The sequence below is a fragment of the Microcaecilia unicolor genome, chromosome 4 (assembly GCF_901765095.1).
Source record: "Microcaecilia unicolor chromosome 4, aMicUni1.1, whole genome shotgun sequence".
NCBI lineage: Eukaryota > Metazoa > Chordata > Amphibia > Gymnophiona > Siphonopidae > Microcaecilia > Microcaecilia unicolor.
This window is the reverse complement of record NC_044034.1, coordinates 349,337,139-349,359,236: the sequence shown is the minus strand read 5'-3', so window position 1 is coordinate 349,359,236 and position 22,098 is coordinate 349,337,139. Positions and strand designations below refer to the sequence as shown.

The window sequence follows — 22,098 nt, the reverse complement described above, 5'->3', positions numbered from 1 at the left end:
AACACAGAGAGAAGCCAGCACAGCCGCTGGCCCCCAGAAATGAGGTAAGTCTGAGGGTGGTCATGGCCACAGACGTGACACTGGGAGTCTGATCTCCATCAGCTCTCTCCATGCGAGAAGCTGGGAGTAATTCAACAACAAGCTGAATAGAGAAATCTTGATAGCGTCACAGTAGCTTCAAGGGGGTCATAGAGCAAAATACAGCATAGGCAGTATCAGTTCACAGAGGAAAATGCTGCAGACTAACTCTTACAGACCCAATGGGAAGAGAGAAAGGGGGAGGGAGAGGACAACTAGCCCAGCATGCCAAAACAAGCATGCATGAACAAGGCAAGCCAAAAGAAAGAGTCCCATAAGACTCAGAAATCTAGGATATGTGCTCAGGAAGAGTCTATTACAAAGAAGTACAAGATTACAGGGATTTGTAGTTCAAGGGCACAACCTTATTTAAAGATACAGTAACATATTTACATAAACAACAAACAGCCTGCTTCCATACAAATGGGGGCAGAACTGTGCTATTTTATAAAGACAGATAGACGCCTACTTATCTTTACAAAATACTACCATAGATGGCAGAGAATGTGCCCTGAATATTTAAGAGCTGGTGTAAATGAATGTTCATACATACATTATAGCCTGTATTTTAGAAGCTCTATTTATTTTCTGGACATCTGAAAACTAACATTTAGACACTTATATTGCATGGACATCCAAATGCCGATTTTATAAAACCAGGACATGGAGATCTAAAACTGCTTTACATCCATATGGGAAAGGGACGTGGAGGGGCATAATCGAACGAAAACGTCTATCTCCATGGGTGTTTATCTCCGAGAACGGGTCCATGAAGGGGCGGGCCGAACCGTATTTTCGAAAAAAATAGACGTCCATGTTTTATTCGACAATTTGTGAGCTGGGCGTTTTTGTTTTTCAGCGATAATGGAAAATGAAAGCGCCCAGCTCAAAAACGAATAAATCCAAGGCATTTGTTTGTGGGAGGGGCCAGGATTCATAGTGCACTGCTCCCCCTCACATGCCAGGACACCAACCGGGCACCCTAGGGGGCACTTTTACAAAAACAAAAAAAAGGTAAAAGAGCTCCCAGGTGCATAGCACCCTTCCCTTGTGTGTTGAGCCCCCCAAATCCCCCTCAAAACCCACTGCCCACAAGTCTACACCATTACTATAGCCCTAAGGGGTGAAGGGGGGCACCTACATGTGGGTACAGTGGGTTTGGGGGGGTTGGACGACTAAGCATTAAGCAGCACAATTGTAACAGGTAGGGGGGGGATGGGCCTGGGTCCACCTGCCTGAAGTCCACTGCACCCCCTAACAACTGCTCCAGGGACCTGCATACTGCTGCCAGGGAGGTGGGTATGACATTTGAGGGTGAAAATAAAAAGTTGTGAAACATCATTTTTTGTGGTGGGAGGGGGTTAGTGACCACTGGGGGAGTCAGGGGAGGTCATCCCCGATTCCCTCTGGTGGTAATCTGGTCATTTAGGGCACTTTTTGCAGTCTTATTCGTGAAAAAACAGGGTCCAGGAAAAGTGCCCTAAATTCTAGCTAAAAACGCATACTTTTTTTCCATTATCGGTGAAAGGCGCCCATCTCTGTTCGGGTGATAACCAAGCCCCAGTCCCGCCTTCACCACGCTTCCGACACACCCCTGTCAACTTTGTACGCTTCCGCGATGGAGTGCAGTTGAAAACGTCCAAATTCGTCTTTCGATTATACCGCGTTATTCGTTTTTGTGAGATAAACGTCCATCTCCCGAATTAGGTCGGAATTTGGGTGTTTTTCTCGTTCGATTATAAGCAGGATAGTCTGGGCATCTTGTGGGTGGGACTAGGGAGGATCCAGCTCCGATTTCAGAATTTTGTTGAAATACTCTTAAAATGTAGGTATGGATATCCAGATGGTTTTATTGCTAGTTCCATGTGTGTCTGCCTTTCCCATACTGAGTAGGTTTATTCAACTTTATTAGTTTACTAATGCGCCCATGTTGAGTTCATCTGAAAAATAGAAAAAGCTGTTAATGCCATTCTTTTTCTGAATTTCTTCAGATCCAACATTGTGGAGCACAGATCATGTCCGTCAGTGGCTGGAATGGGCAGTGAAAGAATATGGGCTTCTAGATGTTGACATCTTGTTGTTCCAGAACATCGATGGGAAAGAGCTATGCAAAATGACGAAAGAGGACTTCCATCGGCTCACCCCAAGCTACAACGCTGATATCCTCCTCTCACATCTTCACTACCTCCGAGAGAGTAAGGCAAATCCATGCGTTGTATCAGAAATGCAGAAATATCTGTTCTAAGGCACATCAATAGATTTGGTTACTGTCTTTTTGGAAATTTGAGATTTTTCACCTTAAATGTTATTCATCATCTTTAAGAAAACAGATATTACTTACTTTTTACTTATCTGTCAAATTTCCATCTCCCTATTTCACTCTCTAGCTATCCCATGTCCAATCTCACTCCTTTCCCAGCCTCCTATTCCTATCTTTAATTAACACTCCATTGCTACATTTCTGCCCTCTGTGCCACTATCTTTCTTCATTCCTCAATTTGACAACTCCCCATGGTTTCATCACTTCCAGTATCTCCCCTCTCTCTGCCTATCCCCACCCTTATAGCCCAGCCTCCTCCCTCTTTTTATCTCTCCTTCCCCAACCCTTGTAACCTGATACTTCCTTTTTCTTTCCATTCCATTCCACCCCATCCCACCCCTCCTTCTCCCTCCCTTGCTCCAGCATGTCTCCCTCTCTCTTCTGTCACTCTCTCTCTTCTGAACCTGGGTCCAACATCTCTCCTCCTCCTCTCTCTCTCCCTCCTCCCCCCCAATCCAACATATCTCTCCCCCTCCTTCCTTCCCCCAGATCCAACATCCCTCTCCTCCTCCCTCCTCTCTCAGATTCAATATCTCTCCCTCTCTTTCTTTCTCCCTCCCTCTCTCCACTCCTGGATCCATCATCTTTGTCCTCCCTCCTTCCACTGGGGCCACCATCTTTCCTCCCTCCCTCCCTCCCTCACCCCTGCCCCCAGGTCCAACAACTTTCTCCTCTCCCTCCCCAAGGTCCAACATTTCCTTCTTTCTCTCTTTCTCCCTTATTTCAAACCTGGATATATCAACATCTCTCTCCCTCTCCCCAAGGCCAACTCACCCCTCCCTTCTGGCATCTCCCCTGTCGCCACCCTCCCCCCCCCCCCCCCATCTACCTTATAACATCCATTTCTCCGAACGGGGCTGTGACAGTTACATAGACTGTCTACTGCTGATGCTAGAACCGTCTCTCTGCCGTGACCCGTTTCCTTCTAATGTAACTTCCTGCTTCCACAAGGGTGGGCCGCAGCAGACACTAGAAGGTTCTGGCATCAGCAGCAGACAGCCTGTGTAGCTGCCGGAGCCCTGTTTGGACAAAAGGACATTATGAGGTAGGTTGGGGGCGGGTTCATAGAAAGGGCTGATGCCGGAGCATTGGCAAGAAGGGGATGAGAGAGAGAGGGTGGGTGTTCCAGATCTGAGGACAGAGGAGAGAGAGATGTTAGACTTCTGAGGGGAGGTACTGGGCCCCCAATTGCTGTGGGCCCTCAGGCACTGCTCAGTTGTCATTATTCCCTCTAAACTGAGCAGGAGTCCTCCACCTACAGTTCTGCCAGTAGGGGAGCTGTTTCATTATCACATTTCCAATAGTGAGGGACAGGCAAGCTCTGCAGAACATCGGGGAACCTTTCTGTCCTTAGAAATTGAAAACTCAATATTGAAGCTCCATCCCACCCCCACCCCCACTTTGAGCAATGAAGTTGGAGGACTCAGCTTAGACAGAACAGTGTCAGACAGTGCCAGTTGCCTGAATGATCAGTCTGCCTCTGCTTCTTGTTCATACCTAATAGGATAAAGCTTTACTTCTGGTTCTCCAGCTACCCTCATTGTGCCTTTCTGTGCTTGAAAATAGCAGAGTCTTAATGTTCTTCCAAGTGTATAGATTAATATTCATGTCCAGATTTTCAAGAAAGCTGTTCCATCTCCCAACTTTCTCTTCAAAGTTCAATAAAAGAGAGTATGACAGCATTTCCTCCAGAAAATAGAATAGTTTCTCTATTAAGGTCCAAAAATCTTCAAATAAATGAATTACCAAATCATTTGGGGCAAAGATGTACAGTATAACCCAAATCTGAACAAAACCAAAACACTCTTAGAAAATGCTATTGCACCAAAAAGAGAGAGACCCACAGATGTATTTCATTGATCAGCTAATAAAAAGCGTAATCCTTCCACACTGCCACTGATACCAGTTTACAACTCAGAATTAAATAGCAAGCATAACAGAAACAGAGAAACAGTGCAACACCATGGTACAGTATGTCCCAAAGACATGGCCCAAGGCTAGGGTTACCATATGGCTCCAGAAAAAGGAGGACGGATTGAGCCAGCCGGGTTTTACTTCCATTCCGTCCTTCCTTTTCTGGAGCCATATGGTAACCCTACCCAAGGCCAACCTCCAAAAGTATTTTCATTGTCGAAACACTTGCGTGCCAAGATCCAGCTGTCTGTAGCTCTTCCAAACTGACTAGGCCTCTTGTTTACTACTTGAATCACTTCAAAACCAAATTTTTTTTTTAACACTGATTTGAAGAGAGAAATCTCAATTTGGTTTTTAATTCATGATGGTGTTGCTTTGTTTTTGTTTTGTTTTGTAGCTCCTCTTCCACATTTGACTTCAGATGATGTTGATAAGGCCTTACAAAACTCTCCACGGTTAATGCATGCTAGAAACACAGGTAATGCTGCCACCACTCCCCGTTCCTTCTGCAAAAGACGAGATTCTTCTTCGTGTGTTTTATACGTGCACCAAATAAAATAAACCAGTTATGTCTAGGACTTTTAGGAGTAAAACCTTTTTGGAGCAATTATTTAAAAAAAAAAAAAAAAAAAAACAGTTCTAAAAGATAACCCAGTCCTTAGAGGAAGCAGTAATACTCATTAAAACGTTATTTTTAAAAAAAATCCTTTAAGCAGAGGAAGTAGTTCTTCAGAAGCAATGAAGGCAGCCATGTTGGCAAGAGAGTTGCAAATTGCCTCATATTCCGAGTCTGATTGGTCCAAGCTGGCTATCGACTGACAAATGGCATCGTTCACTTTGCCACGACTCAAATAGTTCCCCTTCCGGATCAGGAAGTTTGTACCTATGCCTGAAACATGGCTGCCCATGAAGCTTCAGAAGAACTGCTCAAAAGATTTTCAAAAATAATTTTTTAGTGGTAATACTTTCAGTTGATAGAAGGTGGTTTATGCCTATTCTGTGTAAATCTATTACTAAAATGTTGAACATTATTCAGAGGGTGCAACTTCTTGATAACACTTATGTTTGATGTGAAAGTGGGGTGAAGATTTCAGATTCATAATATTAGGCTGTTGTATGTGTTTGTTTGTATTTTATTGTCCATGTTTTAGTGGAGGAGTAGCCTAGTGGTTAGTGCAGCGGACTTTGCTTCTGGGGAACTGGGTTTGATTTTCACTGCAGCTCCTTGTGACTGTGGGTAAGTCACTTAGCCTCCATTGCCCCAGGTACAAAATAAGTACCTGAATATATGTAAACCGCTTTGAATGTAGTTGCAAAAACCTCAGAAAGGCAGTATATCAAGTCCCATTTCCCTTTCCTCCTTTCCCCTTTCCCTTATGACATCACAATATCAGAAGTGAGCCAAGTATCGGGCAATCAAGCCATTGTGACATCACTGATGAGGTTGGCTCTTATTGGTGGAATGAGTTGAGGAGTAGCCTAGTGGTTAGTGCAGCGGACTTTGATCCTGGGGAACTGGGTTCGATTGCCACTGCAGCTCCTTGTGACTGTGGGCAAGTCACTTAACCCTCCATTGCCCCTAGTACAAAATAAGTACCTGAATATATGTAAACCACTTTGAATGTAGTTGCAAAAACCTCAGAAAGGCAGTATATCAAGTCCCATTTCCCCTTTCCCTTTATTGTTGGCAAGCGGGTTCTAAGCGTTATGTTATGTTATGTAAAGGATTTGTATCCCGCCAAATCCCTAATCAATCAGGTTCAAAGCGGGTAACAATGTCATCAAATCTACAGTCTTAAATGAAATAACATATATAAAGATTAACAATCAGTTCAATAAATAAATAACCCAAAGAATTAAAATTCAGGTACCCAATTTCTTATCTGAAATCCTTGGGACCAGACAATTTTTGGAATTTTGGAGACTTAGTAAGGGTCAGGAGCTCGGCAAACTTATTGCATTGATTATTTTCCATCAATCTGTAGAATTAAATTTAAAAGCTCTTTTTCAGTCAACTTTTATAGATCAGGCTGTTCAGTTTTGGTGTTCTTTACCTATTTAGGACAATGCCAGCTTATCTGATTTGAAAACCTATCTTTTTAGAAATCATATGTTTAACTAGTGTATTTTCTTATTTGTTTCTTGTTACGTGCTTTGAACCAGTTAAATGGCAGTTGGCAATCTATAAGTACCATATCATACTGTAAGTTAAGCACATAAAGTTAGGACACAGGCTTATTTTCGAAAGAGAACGACGCCCATCTTTCGACACAAATTGGAAGATGGGTGTCCTTCTCACAGGGTCGCCCAAATTGGCATAATCGAAAGCCAATTTTGGGCGTCCCCAACTGCTTTCCGTCATGGGGCAACCAAAGTTCCCTTGGGCGTGTCGGAGGCGTAGCGAAGGCAGGACTTAGGCGTGCCTAACAAATGGGCGTCCTCGACCCATAATGGGAAAAAAGGGCGTCCCTGACAAGCATTTGGATGTCTTTACCTGGTCCAGTTTTTCTTACGACCAAGGCACAAAAAGGTGCCCGAATTGACCAGAAGACCACCGGAGAGAATCAGGGATGACCTTCCCTTACTCTCCCTGTGGTCACTAACCCCCTCCCACCCTCAAAAAATATCTTTAAAAATATTTTGTGCCAGCCTCTATGCCAGCCTCAAATGTCATACTCAGGTCCATCGCAGCAGTATGCAGGTCCCTGGAGCAGTTTTAGTGGGTGCAGTGCACTTCAGGCAGGCGGACCCAGGCCCACCCCCCTACCTGTTACACTTGTGGTGGTAAATGTGAGCCCTCCAAAACCCACCAGAAACCCACTGTACCTACATCTATGTGCCCCCTTCACCCGTAAGGGCTATGGTAGTGGTGTACAGTTGTGGTTAGTGGGTTTTGGGGGGGCTCAGCACACAAGTTAAGGGAGCTATGTACCTGGGAGCAATTTGTGAAGTCCACTGCAGTGCCCCCTAGGGTGCCCGGTTGGTGTCCTGGCATGTCAGGGGGACCAGTGCACTACGAATGCTGGCTCCTCCCATGACCAAAGGGCTTGCATTTGGTCATTTCTGAGATGGGTGTCCTTATTTTCCATTATCGCCGAAAATCAGAAAAACTTGGGTGCCCCTTTTGATTATGCCCCTCTTTGGGGCTCATTTTCAAAAGAGAAAAATGACCAAAAATTGGCATAAATCTGCATTTGGACATTTTTCTCACCAAAACGTCTGAATTGGTATTTTCAAATCAATTTTTAGATGTTTTTCTATGAATTTCATCAGAAGTACGTTCAAATCACAAGGTGGCATGCTAGGGGCATGTTAACGGTGGAATCTGGGCATTCCTAACACTTGGGCGTTTTTCTGCCATAATGGAACAAAAAAAAAAACCCATCCAGAACTATAAATAGAATGTTTTGGTCTAGTCCTCTTTTATTAATGAACTAGTAAAAAAGGCCCGTTTCTTAACGCAATAAAACGGGCACTAGCAATGTAATGAGTTCCTGCCATTAATGTTTCCATGGTTGTATTCTGAATGTAATTGTTGTTTACATGTGTAAGATTTCTTTATATACAATAGTTTTTGTGTAAACTGTGTTACAATGTGTTTTTTCCTTGTTCAGACCCTTCAATCAGTTTAATAATCAGATCAGAAGAGCTCCTTACTCGTGAGAATGCAACATACAGTTGCCCAAGTGAGAGACTGAGAGTTACAGTGTGTAAGAGAGAGAGATACACAGAGTGATTGTGTGTGTGTGTGTGACCCCCTCTCAGTTGGCTTAATGGTAAAGCTGTCACTGGCTGCAGACATTATGGTCAGTCCTATTACAGCAGCAAGCAGGTCCCAGGAGCAGCCTCGTAGTCGGTGCAGTGGACTATAGAGAAGGGACCCCAGGCTCATATTCCACTTTAACTAGTACACTTGTGGTGGAAATTCTGGGACCCTCCAAATAAAAAAAAACAACAAATACCTACTGTACCTATATAGAGAAGACACCTGCAGACATGAGGGCTATTATGGTGGTGTACAGTTAGGCTTGCAATACAAAATAAGTTGATTATGGTGAGATTTGTACCTTGCACCTTTAATGTAAAGTCCACAGCAGTGCCCCCTAAGCTGTTCTGCTGTGATGTCTGCGTGGCCAGTCCACTAAGACTGATGGCCCCCAGACACCCCAATGGCTTGTTTTAGTGCATTTTTCCCTTGGACGTTTCTTGTTCAAAAATGGTCACTAAAGAAAAACACACTGTAAACAAAAATGTCTAGAAAATGGCCATTTTTGAAAGGAAAAAAATGGATGTTTTTGTGTTTCGAAAATTGCTATGTTGTCTATTCCATAATTAGACATCTTTTGAAAAAGGTCCTAAGTCGGTTTTACACGTCATATCAAAAATGCCCCCTATGTATACCAGTGTTTTTCTAGAAGAAGCCAAAAGTCATGTTATAGGCTTAGTTTAGATAGCTGCTCTATGTGGAGTGGAAGAGTAGCCTAGCGGTTAGAGCACTGGTCTTGCAATCCAGAGGTGGGTGGTTCAAATCCCACTGCTGCCCCTTGTGATCTTGGACAAGTCATTTAACCCTCCATTGCCTCAGGTCCAAACTTAGATTGTGAGCCCTCCTGGGACAGAGAAATATCCAGTGTACCTGAATGTAACTCACCTTGAGCTACTACTGAAAAAGGTGTAAGCAAAATATAAATAAATGAAATGTTGCTACTATTGAAGACTAGTAAAAAAGCCCCGTTTCTGATGCAACTGGGACTAGCAAAGGTTTTCTTTTGTGGGAGTGTGTGTGTCCCTGCCCTCTGTCCCTTCCCCTGTGCTCTCTGCCCCCTCTCCCCTCGGAGTCGAGTCCTTCAGTGTAAAGTTTCCTGCTGTGTTTGTGTTACAGAGATAGTGAGGGCTTCTGCCCTCTCTCCCCTCCCCCCTCTGAGTCCTTCACTGTTACAGAGAGAGCGATTTGATTTCCTGCTTTGCTGTGTTTTCCTTCACTGTTTGTGTTACAGAGAGAGCGAGGGCGGGGCAGACACTCATGGGGAAACCGGATATTTCTCCCTCTTCACACTTCTGGCTGGAGGCTTCATTTAGAACGTTGGTGGTGCCTTTTATATAGAGAGATTCTACATGGAATGTTGCTACTATTTGAGATTCTAGATGGAATGATTTTGTTGCTACTATTTGAGATTCTACATGGAATGTTAATTTTGCTATTCCTCTAGCAACATTCCATGTAGAAGCGTGCCCTTGCAGATCAGCCGCGCAGGCTTCTGTTTCCGTGAGTCTGACGTCCTGCACATACGTGCAGGACGTTAGACTCATGGAAACAGAAGCCTGCGCGGCCGCATTGCTGATCTGCAAGGGCAGGCTTCTACATGGAATGTTGCTAGTGGGGGAGTAGCCTAGTGGTCAGTGCAGTGGAACATCAAACGTTGCTACTATTTGAGATTCTACATAGAATAGAATGTTGCTATTATTGGTGATTCTACATGGAATGTTGCTGAGTGGAGGAGTGGCCCAGTGGTTAGAACACCGGTCTTGCAATCCAGAGATGGCCACTTCAAATCCCACTGCTGCTCCTTGTGATCTTGGGCAAGTCACTTAACCTTCCATTACCTCAGGTACAAACTTAGGTTGTGAGCCCTCCTGGGACACAGAAATATCCAGTGTACCTGAATGTAACTCACCTTGAGCTACTGCTGAAAAAGGTGTGAGCAAAATCTAAATAAATATGTATCTGCTGAAACTGGCCCATTCCTTATTTGTTCATGCGTTGACTTAATGGTTTAATAATCTATGGACTTTAAGTGATTTTTCATCTCTGAGTGGAGATATTATGTCAACCCCTATTTTGAAGAATCCTAAGGGTGATATACAGAAAGAAGTAACTATCGACCTGTAGCCTCTATGTCACTCTTTACTAAGATGATGGAGGGTTTCATCATTGAGCAATAGAAGGACTACTGATTTAGATAAACATGATTTGTTGAATTTCTCCCAGTCAGCCTTTTGAAAAATGTTTCGTACAGAAACCATGGTGGGCTCTATTATTGCTTTTAGAAAAGCGTTGCTGAGCCAAGGCAAATGCACAGTAATTATTCAATTTGACCTTTCTAGTGCATTGACTTGGTGATCATGATCTTCTGTTGTCTATCCTTAGTGGCTTTGGTATTCAGGGTGCAGTTTTGCAGTGGCTCCAAGGTTTTGTTTTATCCCATCAATATTACAGCGTTAAAGGTAAGGGAGTTTATTCAGACCCTGGAGAGCTTCTTGTGGTGTTCCCCAGGGTTCACCCCTATCACCTATGTTGTTTAATCTATTGATGCAGTCATTCGGAATAGCTTCTATGTTGATGATATTACAGTATACCCCATTGCCAAGGACTGGCCCACTACTAAACTGCCTAAGGTTTTATCTCACCGACTTAAATTAGGTTCTACCAATAGTTTATCGAGACCTCAACGTTTTATTATTGGGAATGACCAATTCTCTTTTGATACTTCATCAAGAATTTTCAGGATTGAGGTTGATAATACCCTCACTCTGAAAAATAATATAAACTTGGTAATTAAAACATCGTTTTATCTACTCAAAAAAATTTAGCATTATTAGAAAATACTTTGACCAATCTGCATTCAAACTTTTGGTACAAACCTTGATTTGATCAAGAATGGATTACTGTAATCTAGCTCTCTTGGGCTGTTCTAAGGCCTCTTATTAGACAACTCCAAATAGTTCAGAATACAGCTATTAGGTTGATTTACTCTTTAACGAGTGGAGGAGTGGCCTAGTGGTTAGGGTGGTGGACTTTGGTCCTGGGGACTGAGGAACTGAGTCCGATTCCCACTTCAGGCACAGGCAGCTCCTTGTGACTCTGAGCAAGTCACTTAACCCTCCATTGCCCCATGTAAGCCGCATTGAGCCTGCCATGAGTGGGAAAGCGCAGGGTACAAATGTAACAAAAATAAAATAGATACTATTGGAGATTCTACATGGAATGTTGCTATTCCACTAGCAACATTCCATGTAGAAGGCTGCGCAGGCTTCTGTTTCTGTGAGTCTGATGTCCTGCACATACGTGCAGGACGTCAGACTTGCAGAAGCCTGCGCGGCCACATTGGTGATCTGCAAGGGCCGACTTCTAGTGGAATAGCAACATTCCATGTAGAATCTCAAATAGTAGCAACAGTGGAGGAGTGGCCCAGTGGTTAGGGTGGTGGACTTTGGTCCTGAGGAACTGAGTTTGATTCCTGGCACAGGCAGCTCCTTGTGACTCTGGGCCAGTCACTTAACCCTCCATTGCCTGCTGCATTGAGCCTGCCATGAGTGGGGAAAAGCATGGGGTACAAATGTAACAAAAATAAAATTAGATTTGATTCTGTAACTCCAGCAGTTCTTGAGTTGCACTGGCTAACAACAGAGGCCAGAATTCAATTCAAGCTAGTCATAACAGTTTTTAAAATCCTTTTCGGAGAAGCACCGTTGTATAGGACAGAATTAGTTCATTCGTTGTTAGGATGCAACCCTCTTGGACTGTGAGATTTATCATAGTTACATTTCCCTTCTATGAAAATAATTCATTCGGTAACATTACTGACTTCCTCATTTTCATTTTAAGTTGTTTATCTGATGAACTCTTCACCCTTCATGACTGGATCAGATAATAATTACTGAGGGCTCCTTTTAGGAAGCTGCAGCAAAAGGGGGCCTGTGTGTTTTTGATATGCACTGAGGTAAAAAGTAGGACTTTGGTTTTTTCAGGAAATGGCCATGTGACAAGTGAAGCACTTGCTGTGCAGACATTTCGGACGGCGCACTTACCGCTACCTATTGAGTTGGCGGTAGGGGCTCCCGTGCTAACCTGCAGCACGCTGCAGTGCCCGATTACTCAGGGGCGTAGCCGGACACCCAATTTTGGGTGGGCCTGGGCCCAAGATGGGTGGGCAGAAGAACTCCGCCTTGTCCCACAAGTAATTTGGTCTCTCTCTCTCTCGCCTGCATGCCATATGGTCTCTCAAACATCCCCCTAGCCCGCATACCCTTTTAAATAGCAGATTTTCACTGGCAACGAGCACCAACTAATACACATTGCTCATGTTGGCCCCACAGCAACTTCCTGGTTCTGCATAAGCAGGAATACATCAGAGGGAAGGCTGCAGGGCCGGTGCGAACAGTATGTATCAGTCGCTGCTTGCAGCAGGCAAAAATCTCCTATTTAAAAGGTATTCAGGAGGGACAGTTGGGAGTTTTTGGCTGGTGGGGCTTGGGAATCCCTGCCAGCCACATTAGAGATGTGCTGCTATTGGGTGGGCCTGAACCCAAAGTGGATGGGCCTGGGCCCACCCTTGGCTATGCCACTGATATATACCCAGTTATACAAGAACTGTATAAAGGAAATTAGGCACCCACTTTCCTTTGTAGAACATGTGTCTATCAGGTGCCCTCTGGGCCCCTATATATAGGTGCACAGTTGCAGAATTATCCACCACGTATTTGTAGATGTAGAATTGCAGGAATCCTATTGGCCTTAGAGAAAATAGCATATTTGGGAGCCATGTAGTGAGTTAAATGTTCCAATGCTCTTTGTGTAACTTTAAGCAATATAGATAGACTACTGTAATTCTGCTTTCTAGGGCTACTAGTGAGCACACAATTGTTTTAGAACATCAGCCCATTATTTTATTACTCAGTGTAGCATGGAATCAGCTTAAGGATGAACTGAGGGTGGACACAAGGAATGAAGTTGTTTACTAAACATTGAATGCTGGCCTTTTTCCCTAGAGAAGGTTAAGAGAAGTTGTATTATCAGTTTGGATGTTGGGAAAGCTTGTAGTATGCAGAACAGCTGCTAGTGTTGATTTTTTTTTTCTATTTTTATTTTTATTTTTATTTTTTTTTTCTTTGGTATGTCTTTTATGGTGTTTTTTTTTTTAACAAAATATTATCATTTCGGACATCTCTGATTTGAGAATCTGGACTATAAATGTGAAAATAAATAACCCATTTTAATTTCAATCAAAATTAATGGGCAAAAGCCATGACTGTTTAAGGAGACGTATTTTATTGTTGCCGTATTTGTTTAGAGGATAGAAATAGATTATTTACAACATCTAGGGCCACTTTTACTAAGGCGAACTACCGAATTTAATGTGCACTAAATGCTAAGACGTCCATAGAAATAAGTACAGAAGTACATAACACACTGGGAAAAGACCAAGGGTCCATCGAGCCCAGCATCCTGTCCACGACAGCGGCCAATCCAGGCCAAGGGCACCTGGCGAGCTTCCCAAACGTACAAACATTCTATACAATCAAGCCATTGTGACATCACTAATGAGGTTGGCTCTTATTGGTGGAATGAGCCACTATGACATCACAATAGGTTAAATCACTGCTCTATGTAATAAAAGTGAGCCAAGTAGAGGACATAAGTACATAAGTAATGCCACACTGGGAAAAGACCAAGGGTCCATCGAGCCCAGCATCCTGTCCATGACAGCGGCCAATCCAGGCCAAGGGCACCTGGCGAGCTTTCCAAACGTACAAACATTCTATACATGTTATTCCTGGAATTGTGGATTTTTCCCAAGTCCATTTAGTAGTGGTTTATGGACTTGTCCTTTAGGAAACTGTCCAACCCCTTTTTAAACTCTGCCAAGCTAACCACTTTCACCACATTCTCCAGCAATGAATTCCAGAGTTTAATTATGCGTTGGGTGAAGAAACATTTTCTCAGATTTGTTTTAAATTTACTACACTGTAGTTTCATCGCATGCTAAGACGTCCATAGAAATATAATGGGTGCCTTAGTAAAAGGGGACCTTAGTGTATATCTCTTTGAAATTTTGTATGGTGGTAAAAGTGATGTTAAGCATTAAGATGAAAATCTTTAAAAATAATGCAGTCACCAGGTTATGAAGCCTGTCATAACAACTTGTTTTTCTACAATGCAAAGCTGAATTATGATTTGTCATAATATGAGAGGTGTCGTCCTCCATTGCAACACAAGTGTACTATGAAAGGCTGAAGCATATTCTGTGAAGGCTGTGCAAAATTATCCTTATGGACCTTGTCTCTTCTGTCTACAGGGGGCGCAAGTTTTATTTTCCCAAATACTTCAGTTTACCCTGAAGCAACTCAAAGAATCACCAACAGACCAGGTAGGAGTGACTGCCGAAGCATTTTTCTTTGCTGTGTTCTATTTTAATTTGACTCAACTCTGCGTTCCAACCCCTCTGTACCTTCACGTGCTGGTAGAAATTACATAATAGGTGTGTGTTGTGATTTTTTTTATTTGTAACATAAACGAAAATCCAGCAGTAGGAAAGGCACCGAATTACAAATGAATATCGAAAACTATCACCAATTGAAAATAATAATGACAAGGGATATTAATAATTAACGTGTAAAGGGAGAGGACAGTCAGTATTAAAGACAACACCCATAGTCGAACGAGCTATAATCTATGAAAGTGTCACTTTTTCTGGCTTATCAAAACAGTTCTTCGTTCATTATTCATTCTCTCCCTTTTCGTGACGAAGGGTGCGATCAGTGAAAACATATGTTATCCCTTATGTTAGCAGAATGTCCGCATAAATGTATAATAATATCTGTGGCCCATTCACTGTGAAAACATGTCTGCTGAATCCAGTGATGATTATCAACAACTTTGTAAACCAGAATAAAATCGGTCACTTACAGTCCTATATTTGGTGATTGCCGGTTTGGCCAAAAAATGTCGTTATGGCATCTTCTCACATGTTTCAAAACCATGGTGGATCTGCATTACATTTTCTTAGCCTGGACTCTTCTGGTATGCTTGTCTGTTTATTTAAGACTTTGATGGCAATTCTGTAAATGGACATCAAGATTTTTATTTGGGCAGCTGCACAACAGATGCTTGAAGCGTAGTCGGTGTTTTTGATTCTGCTACGTGGTTTCCCTTTAACTCCTCTCAATTCTACCGCATGATCCCTGACCCCACTGATTTTCTGACCAGTGTAGGATCCAGTTTAACCCCCCAAGCTTCACCTTCTGTAGACTCCTTGGCTCAGGTTCTGCTTCTTTGCTGTCCTCCTCATGATCTGTCAGGAAACCCTCTGAGGAAAAGATTGAAATATTGGCATTAAAGTTTCTTATCCTAAATTAAATTGGCACCAAGATTTAGGCATCCCAATTCCATGTGCATAGTGGAAATTCTATAATGGAATCTTGGTGCCAAGATTCTACTACAGAATACTTGGTAAGTCAGCACTGATAAACCTAAAACTAGGCGCCAACAGCTTACACCAAGTCAATGTCAGGTCATATCTGTTGGTACCTAAGTGTGTCCTAAAGTGCGTGTAACTTCTAGTATTCTATAAGCTATGTGTGTATTTCAGAGACATGCCCATGACTTGCCCATACTCCACCCATGTTTACGTCTCCCTCGCACTTATATGCTAAGGGGCCCTTTCACTAAGCTGACTAAAAAGTACAATGACCAGGGGACACTCAAGGAAATTACATGAAAAAATTCTTAAAAAAAAATAGGAGGAAATATTTTTCACTCAAAGTATAGTTAAGCTCTGGAACTTGTTGCCAGAGGATGTGGTAATGGCAGTTAGTGTAAAAGGTTTGGACAAGTTCCTGGGGGGAAAAGTCCATAGTCTGTTATTGAGATAGACATGGAGGAAGCTACTGCTGTCCCTGGGATTGGTAGCATGGAATGTTGGCACTGTTTGGGATTCTACATGGAATGTTGCTACTCTTTGAGATTCTACATGGAACGTTGGTACTGTTTGGGATTCTACATGGAATGTTGATTCTCTTTGGGGTTCTACATGGAATGTTGTTACTAATTGGTACTTGTGACCTGGATTGACCACTGTTGGAAGCAGGATACTGGGCTAGATGGACCATTGGTCTGACCCAGAATGGCTATTCTTACGTTCTTACTAGCATGTGGATTTCCTGCATGCTGAGGCTAACTTTTAACACGGGTGTAAAATGGCTGATTTTTCTATCTTGGCAATACTGACCATGCACAAATTTTTCCATTAGTGCATGGACCTTAGCACAAGAGCCCTTAACTACACCTATTTTCTAGGCAGAAAGGGCTCATGTGCTAATGGGTTAGTGCACAGCAATGTCCACGTGCTAATGGGTTAGTTCATGGCAAGGTCACCTTAGTGCACCCAGTGAAGGACATTTTTCATTTGCTTACTGCAGCTTAGTAAAACGACCCCTAAGTGATTTTGGCACATATATGATAGTACATGTTAATGGCATCAATCATGTGTAGAACTGCTATTATTCTGTAACTTGTTTGCACAATTGACATCTATCTTTAGGCTCCAATTTATAGAATTGCCCTTCACATGTTTAGCACTGGTCAGGGGCAGACTGACAGTGATCTGGGTTCCCAAGCAGTAAAAGGTCATTGGGCCCCCCCCTGGTCATTGCCCACCGCCCCACTTCCCTAATGCCATGCTGCCGCCACCCCCTCCCACACACTACAGTCCCACGAGTCTCAGTGGGCCCTTCCCGGTCCTACCCTGAAGGTGGTCTAGTGGCTTTTGGCGGGCAGGAAAGAACCCCACTCTTTCCTGCCCACTAACGTTTTTTGCCCGGCACCACCGTATTTTCAAAATGGGTGCCAAGACTTCCCACGGTAGCCTTGTGGGTCTCGACTGTCTTGGCAGCCATTTTTAAAACATGGTGGTGTGGCATTGGGCAGAATAGTGGCAGTGTGCAGAAAACAGTGTTGTTCTTTCCTGCCCCCCCCCCCCCCCCCCCCCGCAGAGGCCACTAGACCAGCAGGGCCCTTCAAAGGTGGGACTAGGGGGCTGTAGTGTATGGCAGCGGCAGCAGGGCAGTGGGCGGAGAGCCTCTGAGCCCTCTAGAGTCTCTGGGCCCTTGGGCACTGCTCGGTCAGTACATCCCTGGCGCTGGTCATACCAGTGTCATAGTTAGCATCCTTGAATGCTGTGATTAACATACTTTTAAACTATGGAAGAGGCATAACCCCAACCCGATAGATGCCAGGCAGAAAAAAGCAGAGGATACAGGCTAGTAATAATCTATGAACTTTAATATAGCCCAATGGAAGATCAGCCGGATAGAACATAATCCAGTAATTAATCATCTACTATAATAAAACGCACCCTCAACGTTCTGAGAACACTGACGTCACTGCAGGCACTCAGACACTGGTTCGTAAGTTCATGGTGGTGAAGCCAGAACACTCACCATGTCTCCATGCCCCGCCCTCGCGTCACACGTCATGACATCGAGGGCCGAACATGTACACAACCACGCGTAGCGTGTTTCCCTACTCCTCCCCTTCCAACGAATCGCAGCCGCCGAGGACGTGCCCATCACCCCGCTCCTTTCATGCCATCGCCCCGCCCCTTTAACGCTAGCACCCCGCCCCCGGTCGCCTCCTCTTCCCCCATCACCTTCCCTCCCCCCTGTCACCTCCCCTCCCCTTATGCTACTATGCCTGGTGGTCTAGAGGTACCTGTTCGCTCGGGGCAGGAAAGAAAGAGCCCCCGCTTTCCTGCCCGGAGCGCTGCTGCTAGCTGCCCTGATGCATCTTCTGTGAGTCGGGCTCTCGGCATTTCAAAATGGCCGCCGAGAGTTGAAGCAGCCTCGCGAGACTTCAACTCTCAGCGGCCATTTTGAAACACCGAGAGCCGGACTCGCACAGGATGCAGCAGGGCAGCTAGCAGCAGCGCTCCGGCCAGGAAAGAGGGGGCTCTTTCTTTCCTGCCCCGAGCGAACAGGTACCTCTACACCACCAGGGATACTAGCGTAAGGGGAGGGGAAGGGAGTCCCGTGCCCGCTAGGGCCCGTTTCATCACAGGCAGAAATGGGCCTTTTTTACTAGTATTACAATAATCCTGACATATTTCAGCCCTTAAGCCTGCTGCAGGGACACATTAGTTCCAAAAAAAAAAATGTATTGGCTTTGTATATAAATTACACAACAACAAACAAAACAGACTACATAAATGAAAGGACATGTTGCTGGTCCAGGAAAACATTAACAGGAGACCAAATATCATCAGATTTCTGCAATAAACCACCTCTCTCCGCTATCACCCTCTCATATTGCTAAATTTGACAAATCAGTCCCCGCCATAACCGCATTGATATCACAGCCTTGCCTGGCTTTTACTCTGTAGACACATCAATTATGTTGTTCATGTATTGAGTGGTGGCGACAGACCATCGCCGTTAATCAACAAAGGAGCCGTCATAAGACATTAATTCAAAATGGGCTTCAAATGATAAAATCCTACTCGGTGCTCTTTAAACTGCTCCTGAACTCGGAATCTGGATATATTCTAAGGGTCTGATCTCCCATCGGGCCGTATGTAGTTTTGTTGTTTTATTTTATTTTTATTTATTGACGTAATTAAAAGCTTATTGATTATTAGCCTTTTCTTCCTCCTGCTTTCAAACTATGGTTCTGAGTGACAGGGTCTTCTACATCAGCATCTTATAATGGCACCAGAAATCCAAAATGTATTGTTCAAATTCTATCAATTTTTCATGCAGATACTCCTTCCGTGCTCATTATCCAAAAGAGGGCCCCGATATGTGCCACAGTCTTCCACGTAATTTCCAAGCTGTCAAGGCTCCCTTGCAGCTCAACTTGTGATCAACAAAAGAGGTCTTCCAATTGTCTGTGCTCCCTTACATAACATGATAGTAAGTGACGGCAGGTAAAGAAAGACCTGTACAGTCCATCCAGTCTGCCCAACAAGATAAACTCATTTTACATGATATGCGATACTTTATACCCGAGTTTGATTTGTCCTTGCCATTCTCAGGGCACAGACTGTTTGTCTGCCCAGCACTCTTCTTGTACTAAACGTTCTGAAGCTAACGTCGAAGCCCCTTAAAATTTACACTCAAGCCCATCCCTATCTATTCAGTCACGATCAGGGCGTAGACCGTAGAAGTCTGCCCAGCACTGGTTTTGCTTCCCAATTACCGGTGTTGCCACTCAATCTCCGTTAAGATTCCGTGGATCCATTCATTCTAAACAGGATTCCTTTGTGTTTATCCCACGCATGTATAAATTCCATTACCGTTTTCATCTCCATCACCTCCCGCGGGAGGGCATTCCACGTATCCACCACCCTTTCCGTGAAAAAATACTTCCTGACATTACTCCTGAGTCTGCCCCCCTTCAACCTCAATTCATGTCCTCTAGTTCTACCACCTTCCTGTCTCCGTAAAAGGCTTGTTGGCGGATTAATACCTTTCAGATATTTGAACGTCTGTATCATGTCACCCCTGTTTCTCCTTTCCTCCAAAGTATACATGTTCAGTTCAGCAAGCCTCTCCTCGTATGGTTTGCAACGCAAATCCCATACTGTTTTTGTAGCTTTTCTTTGCACCGCTTTCAGTCTTTTACATCCTTAGCTAGATGCGGCCTCCAAAACAGAACACACAGCCTCTGACCCATAGAAGAGTTGCCCGGACGCCAAAAGAGGACGTCCGAGCTCAGCCTAGGGGTTTGAAACCCCCTTCACTTTCCCCACCCTTCCCAGCGGGGTGCCTCTGAGGGGCAGGAACGAGCCCGCCTTGCCCCGCTTGGGCTATTGCGCATCCCCATCGGGGCACGGCGTCATGTTAATGGCGGCTCCGTGCACCCGTTGGGGCACTGCGCCTTGCTTTTCTCTAACCCAACAGACGACCTCTCACAGTTGCCTATTCTCCTACCAATGGAAGAGTTCCCCTAAGTCTTCTGTGCTTCCTTTCACAGTTTATGGCCAACAGAAACTTTCTCACGGCTGCTGAGCTAAAGAAAGGAGACAGTATGGGACAGGAGGACTTATTATAAAGTACCGGGAGATTTAGAGACTAGAAAAGAAAAAAAAAAATAGAAAGTTCTGTACATGTCATCAAAACTCCCAAGTTTTTAAGCATAATGTTCCAGTAGACCGCAGTGGCTGTGATACTCAAAAGCCAGACAGTCTAAACAAATTAGTTTGATGCTGGGTGACACACTGACGTGACGGCTTCTTTCCACATTCTCCCACCATGCCTATTAATGTCTGGAAGCTGGATCAGATAAGATTTCATACCCTGATTCAGAACGGCGCTTCTGTTCTTTCTGGTTTCTTGCCACTCAAACGGGACCTGAATGGTGCTGTCCTCTGCAGACTGATTGGTAATCCTGTCTCTGGAATTTCCTCTTATTCTCAGTCTTCCCTTCCGTCATCTGCTCTTTCCCATCTGCAGTGTTTCTGTAGAGCAAAACTATGATGATGGCAAAATCCTGCAGGGCAGTGCAAGTGGTTTATCATGGAATTAAAAGACCTGTTTACAAAGGTGCAGTGAAATCTGGACTTAGCGCGTTCAAACGCAGGAGCAGATTTACTGCAACATTAAAGTTGGGCTTTTTTTTTCTTTTGCAGGTCATGTCCTAATGCTCCCTTTAGCGTACGGCCTAGTGGTTAGGGTGGTGGACTTTGGTCCTGGGGAACTGAGGAACTGAGTTCTATTCCCACTTCAGGCACAGGCAGCTCCTTGTGACTCTGGGCAAGTCACTTAACCCTCCATTGCCCCAGGTACAAATAAGTACCTGTATATACTACGTAAACCCCACAGAAAGGCAGCATATCAAGTCCCATTCCCTTTCCCTATTTCAGATTCTACATGGAATGTTACTACTATTGGAGATTCTACATGGAATGTTGCTATTCCACTAGCAACATTCCATGTAGAAGCCTGCCCTTGCAGATCAGCAACGCGGCTGCGCAGGCTTCTGTTTCTGTGAGTCTGACGTCCTGCAGTAGTTTCCCACCCAGCATTTGCTAATCCCGTGCTGGAAAATATTTTCCAGCACGGAAGATGTACCCATGGGTGGACAGTAGGTGTGCCTGAGCTAATCACGTAGCATGGCACATTACCTCGTACTTCCCAATTAGCGAGAGAGTAATGCAGGAGCCCAGGGCCGGTCTTAGGCATGGGCGACAGGGGCGGTTGCACAGGGCCCGCGCTCCTAAGGGCCCCGCATCTCTGCCACGTCTGTCCTCCTGTCTCGGAACACCTCCCTGCATCCACATTTCAGTAGACAGCACCAGGCAGCGGGAGTCATTTCCATATCCTGTCAGCTGCTGAGCCCAGAGCCTCTTCGCTGCTGCGTCTCACCCCCTTTTGATGTCACTTCCTGCTTTCGCAATGACAAGATGCAGCAGCGAGGAGGATCTGGGTTTGGCACCTGACGGGATATGAAAATCGATGCCGCTGTCTGCCGCTCTCTACTGAAACGTGGTGGATGCACATCAAGGTACGGGGTGAGGTGGGGTTCCGAGAGCTCTAAACCTCCTTTTAAACTCTGATAAATTATGGCTTATGGTGGCGGGCGCAGGAGGAGGGGGTGCAGGTGCGGGGCCCCACTAAACTTGTCTGCACAGGGTCCCGCAGTTGCTAAGACCGGCCCTGCAGGAGCCCTTAATAAGGTGGCGATAAGGGCTCCCGCGGTAATGTCCGTGCGCTAATGGAGAAATTAGTGCGTGCTTGCTACCAAAAAGTATGGCACGGTGGCCATTTCACCGCCACACCAAAAGTGGACGTGGCACGTGGGAAACTCATGCGCCGACACCAGCGCTGGACAATTTTTAGCACGGTTTGGTAAAAGGACCCCTAAGACATGCAGAGCTCAGATTCTAATGCCCTTTAATAAAAGGCCCCCTTTATTGGGGAGTTAGTGTCATCCCTGCTTAACTATCTGCATTCAAAGAAAAACTGGAAAGGCTCAACCTAGGGCTCAATCATCAGACGCAGAGAATTTTCCT

At 44.6% G+C, this 22,098-nt stretch overlaps 1 protein-coding gene across 3 annotated transcripts in view; it reads left to right on the top strand.

The window, feature by feature from the left end:
* Nucleotides 1–22,098, top strand: part of ERG (ETS transcription factor ERG) — a 405,992-nt gene that overhangs the window by 367,135 nt on the left and 16,759 nt on the right. For 2 of the 3 annotated variants that reach the window (XM_030202229.1, XM_030202230.1), the window contains 3 exons: nt 2,070–2,273; nt 4,710–4,790; nt 14,389–14,460. In XM_030202229.1, the coding sequence (XP_030058089.1) occupies nt 2,070–2,273; nt 4,710–4,790; nt 14,389–14,460 (357 nt within the window). The remainder of the gene's footprint in view (nt 1–2,069; nt 2,274–4,709; nt 4,791–14,388; nt 14,461–22,098) is intronic. The other variant, XM_030202231.1, reaches the window with a different exon arrangement.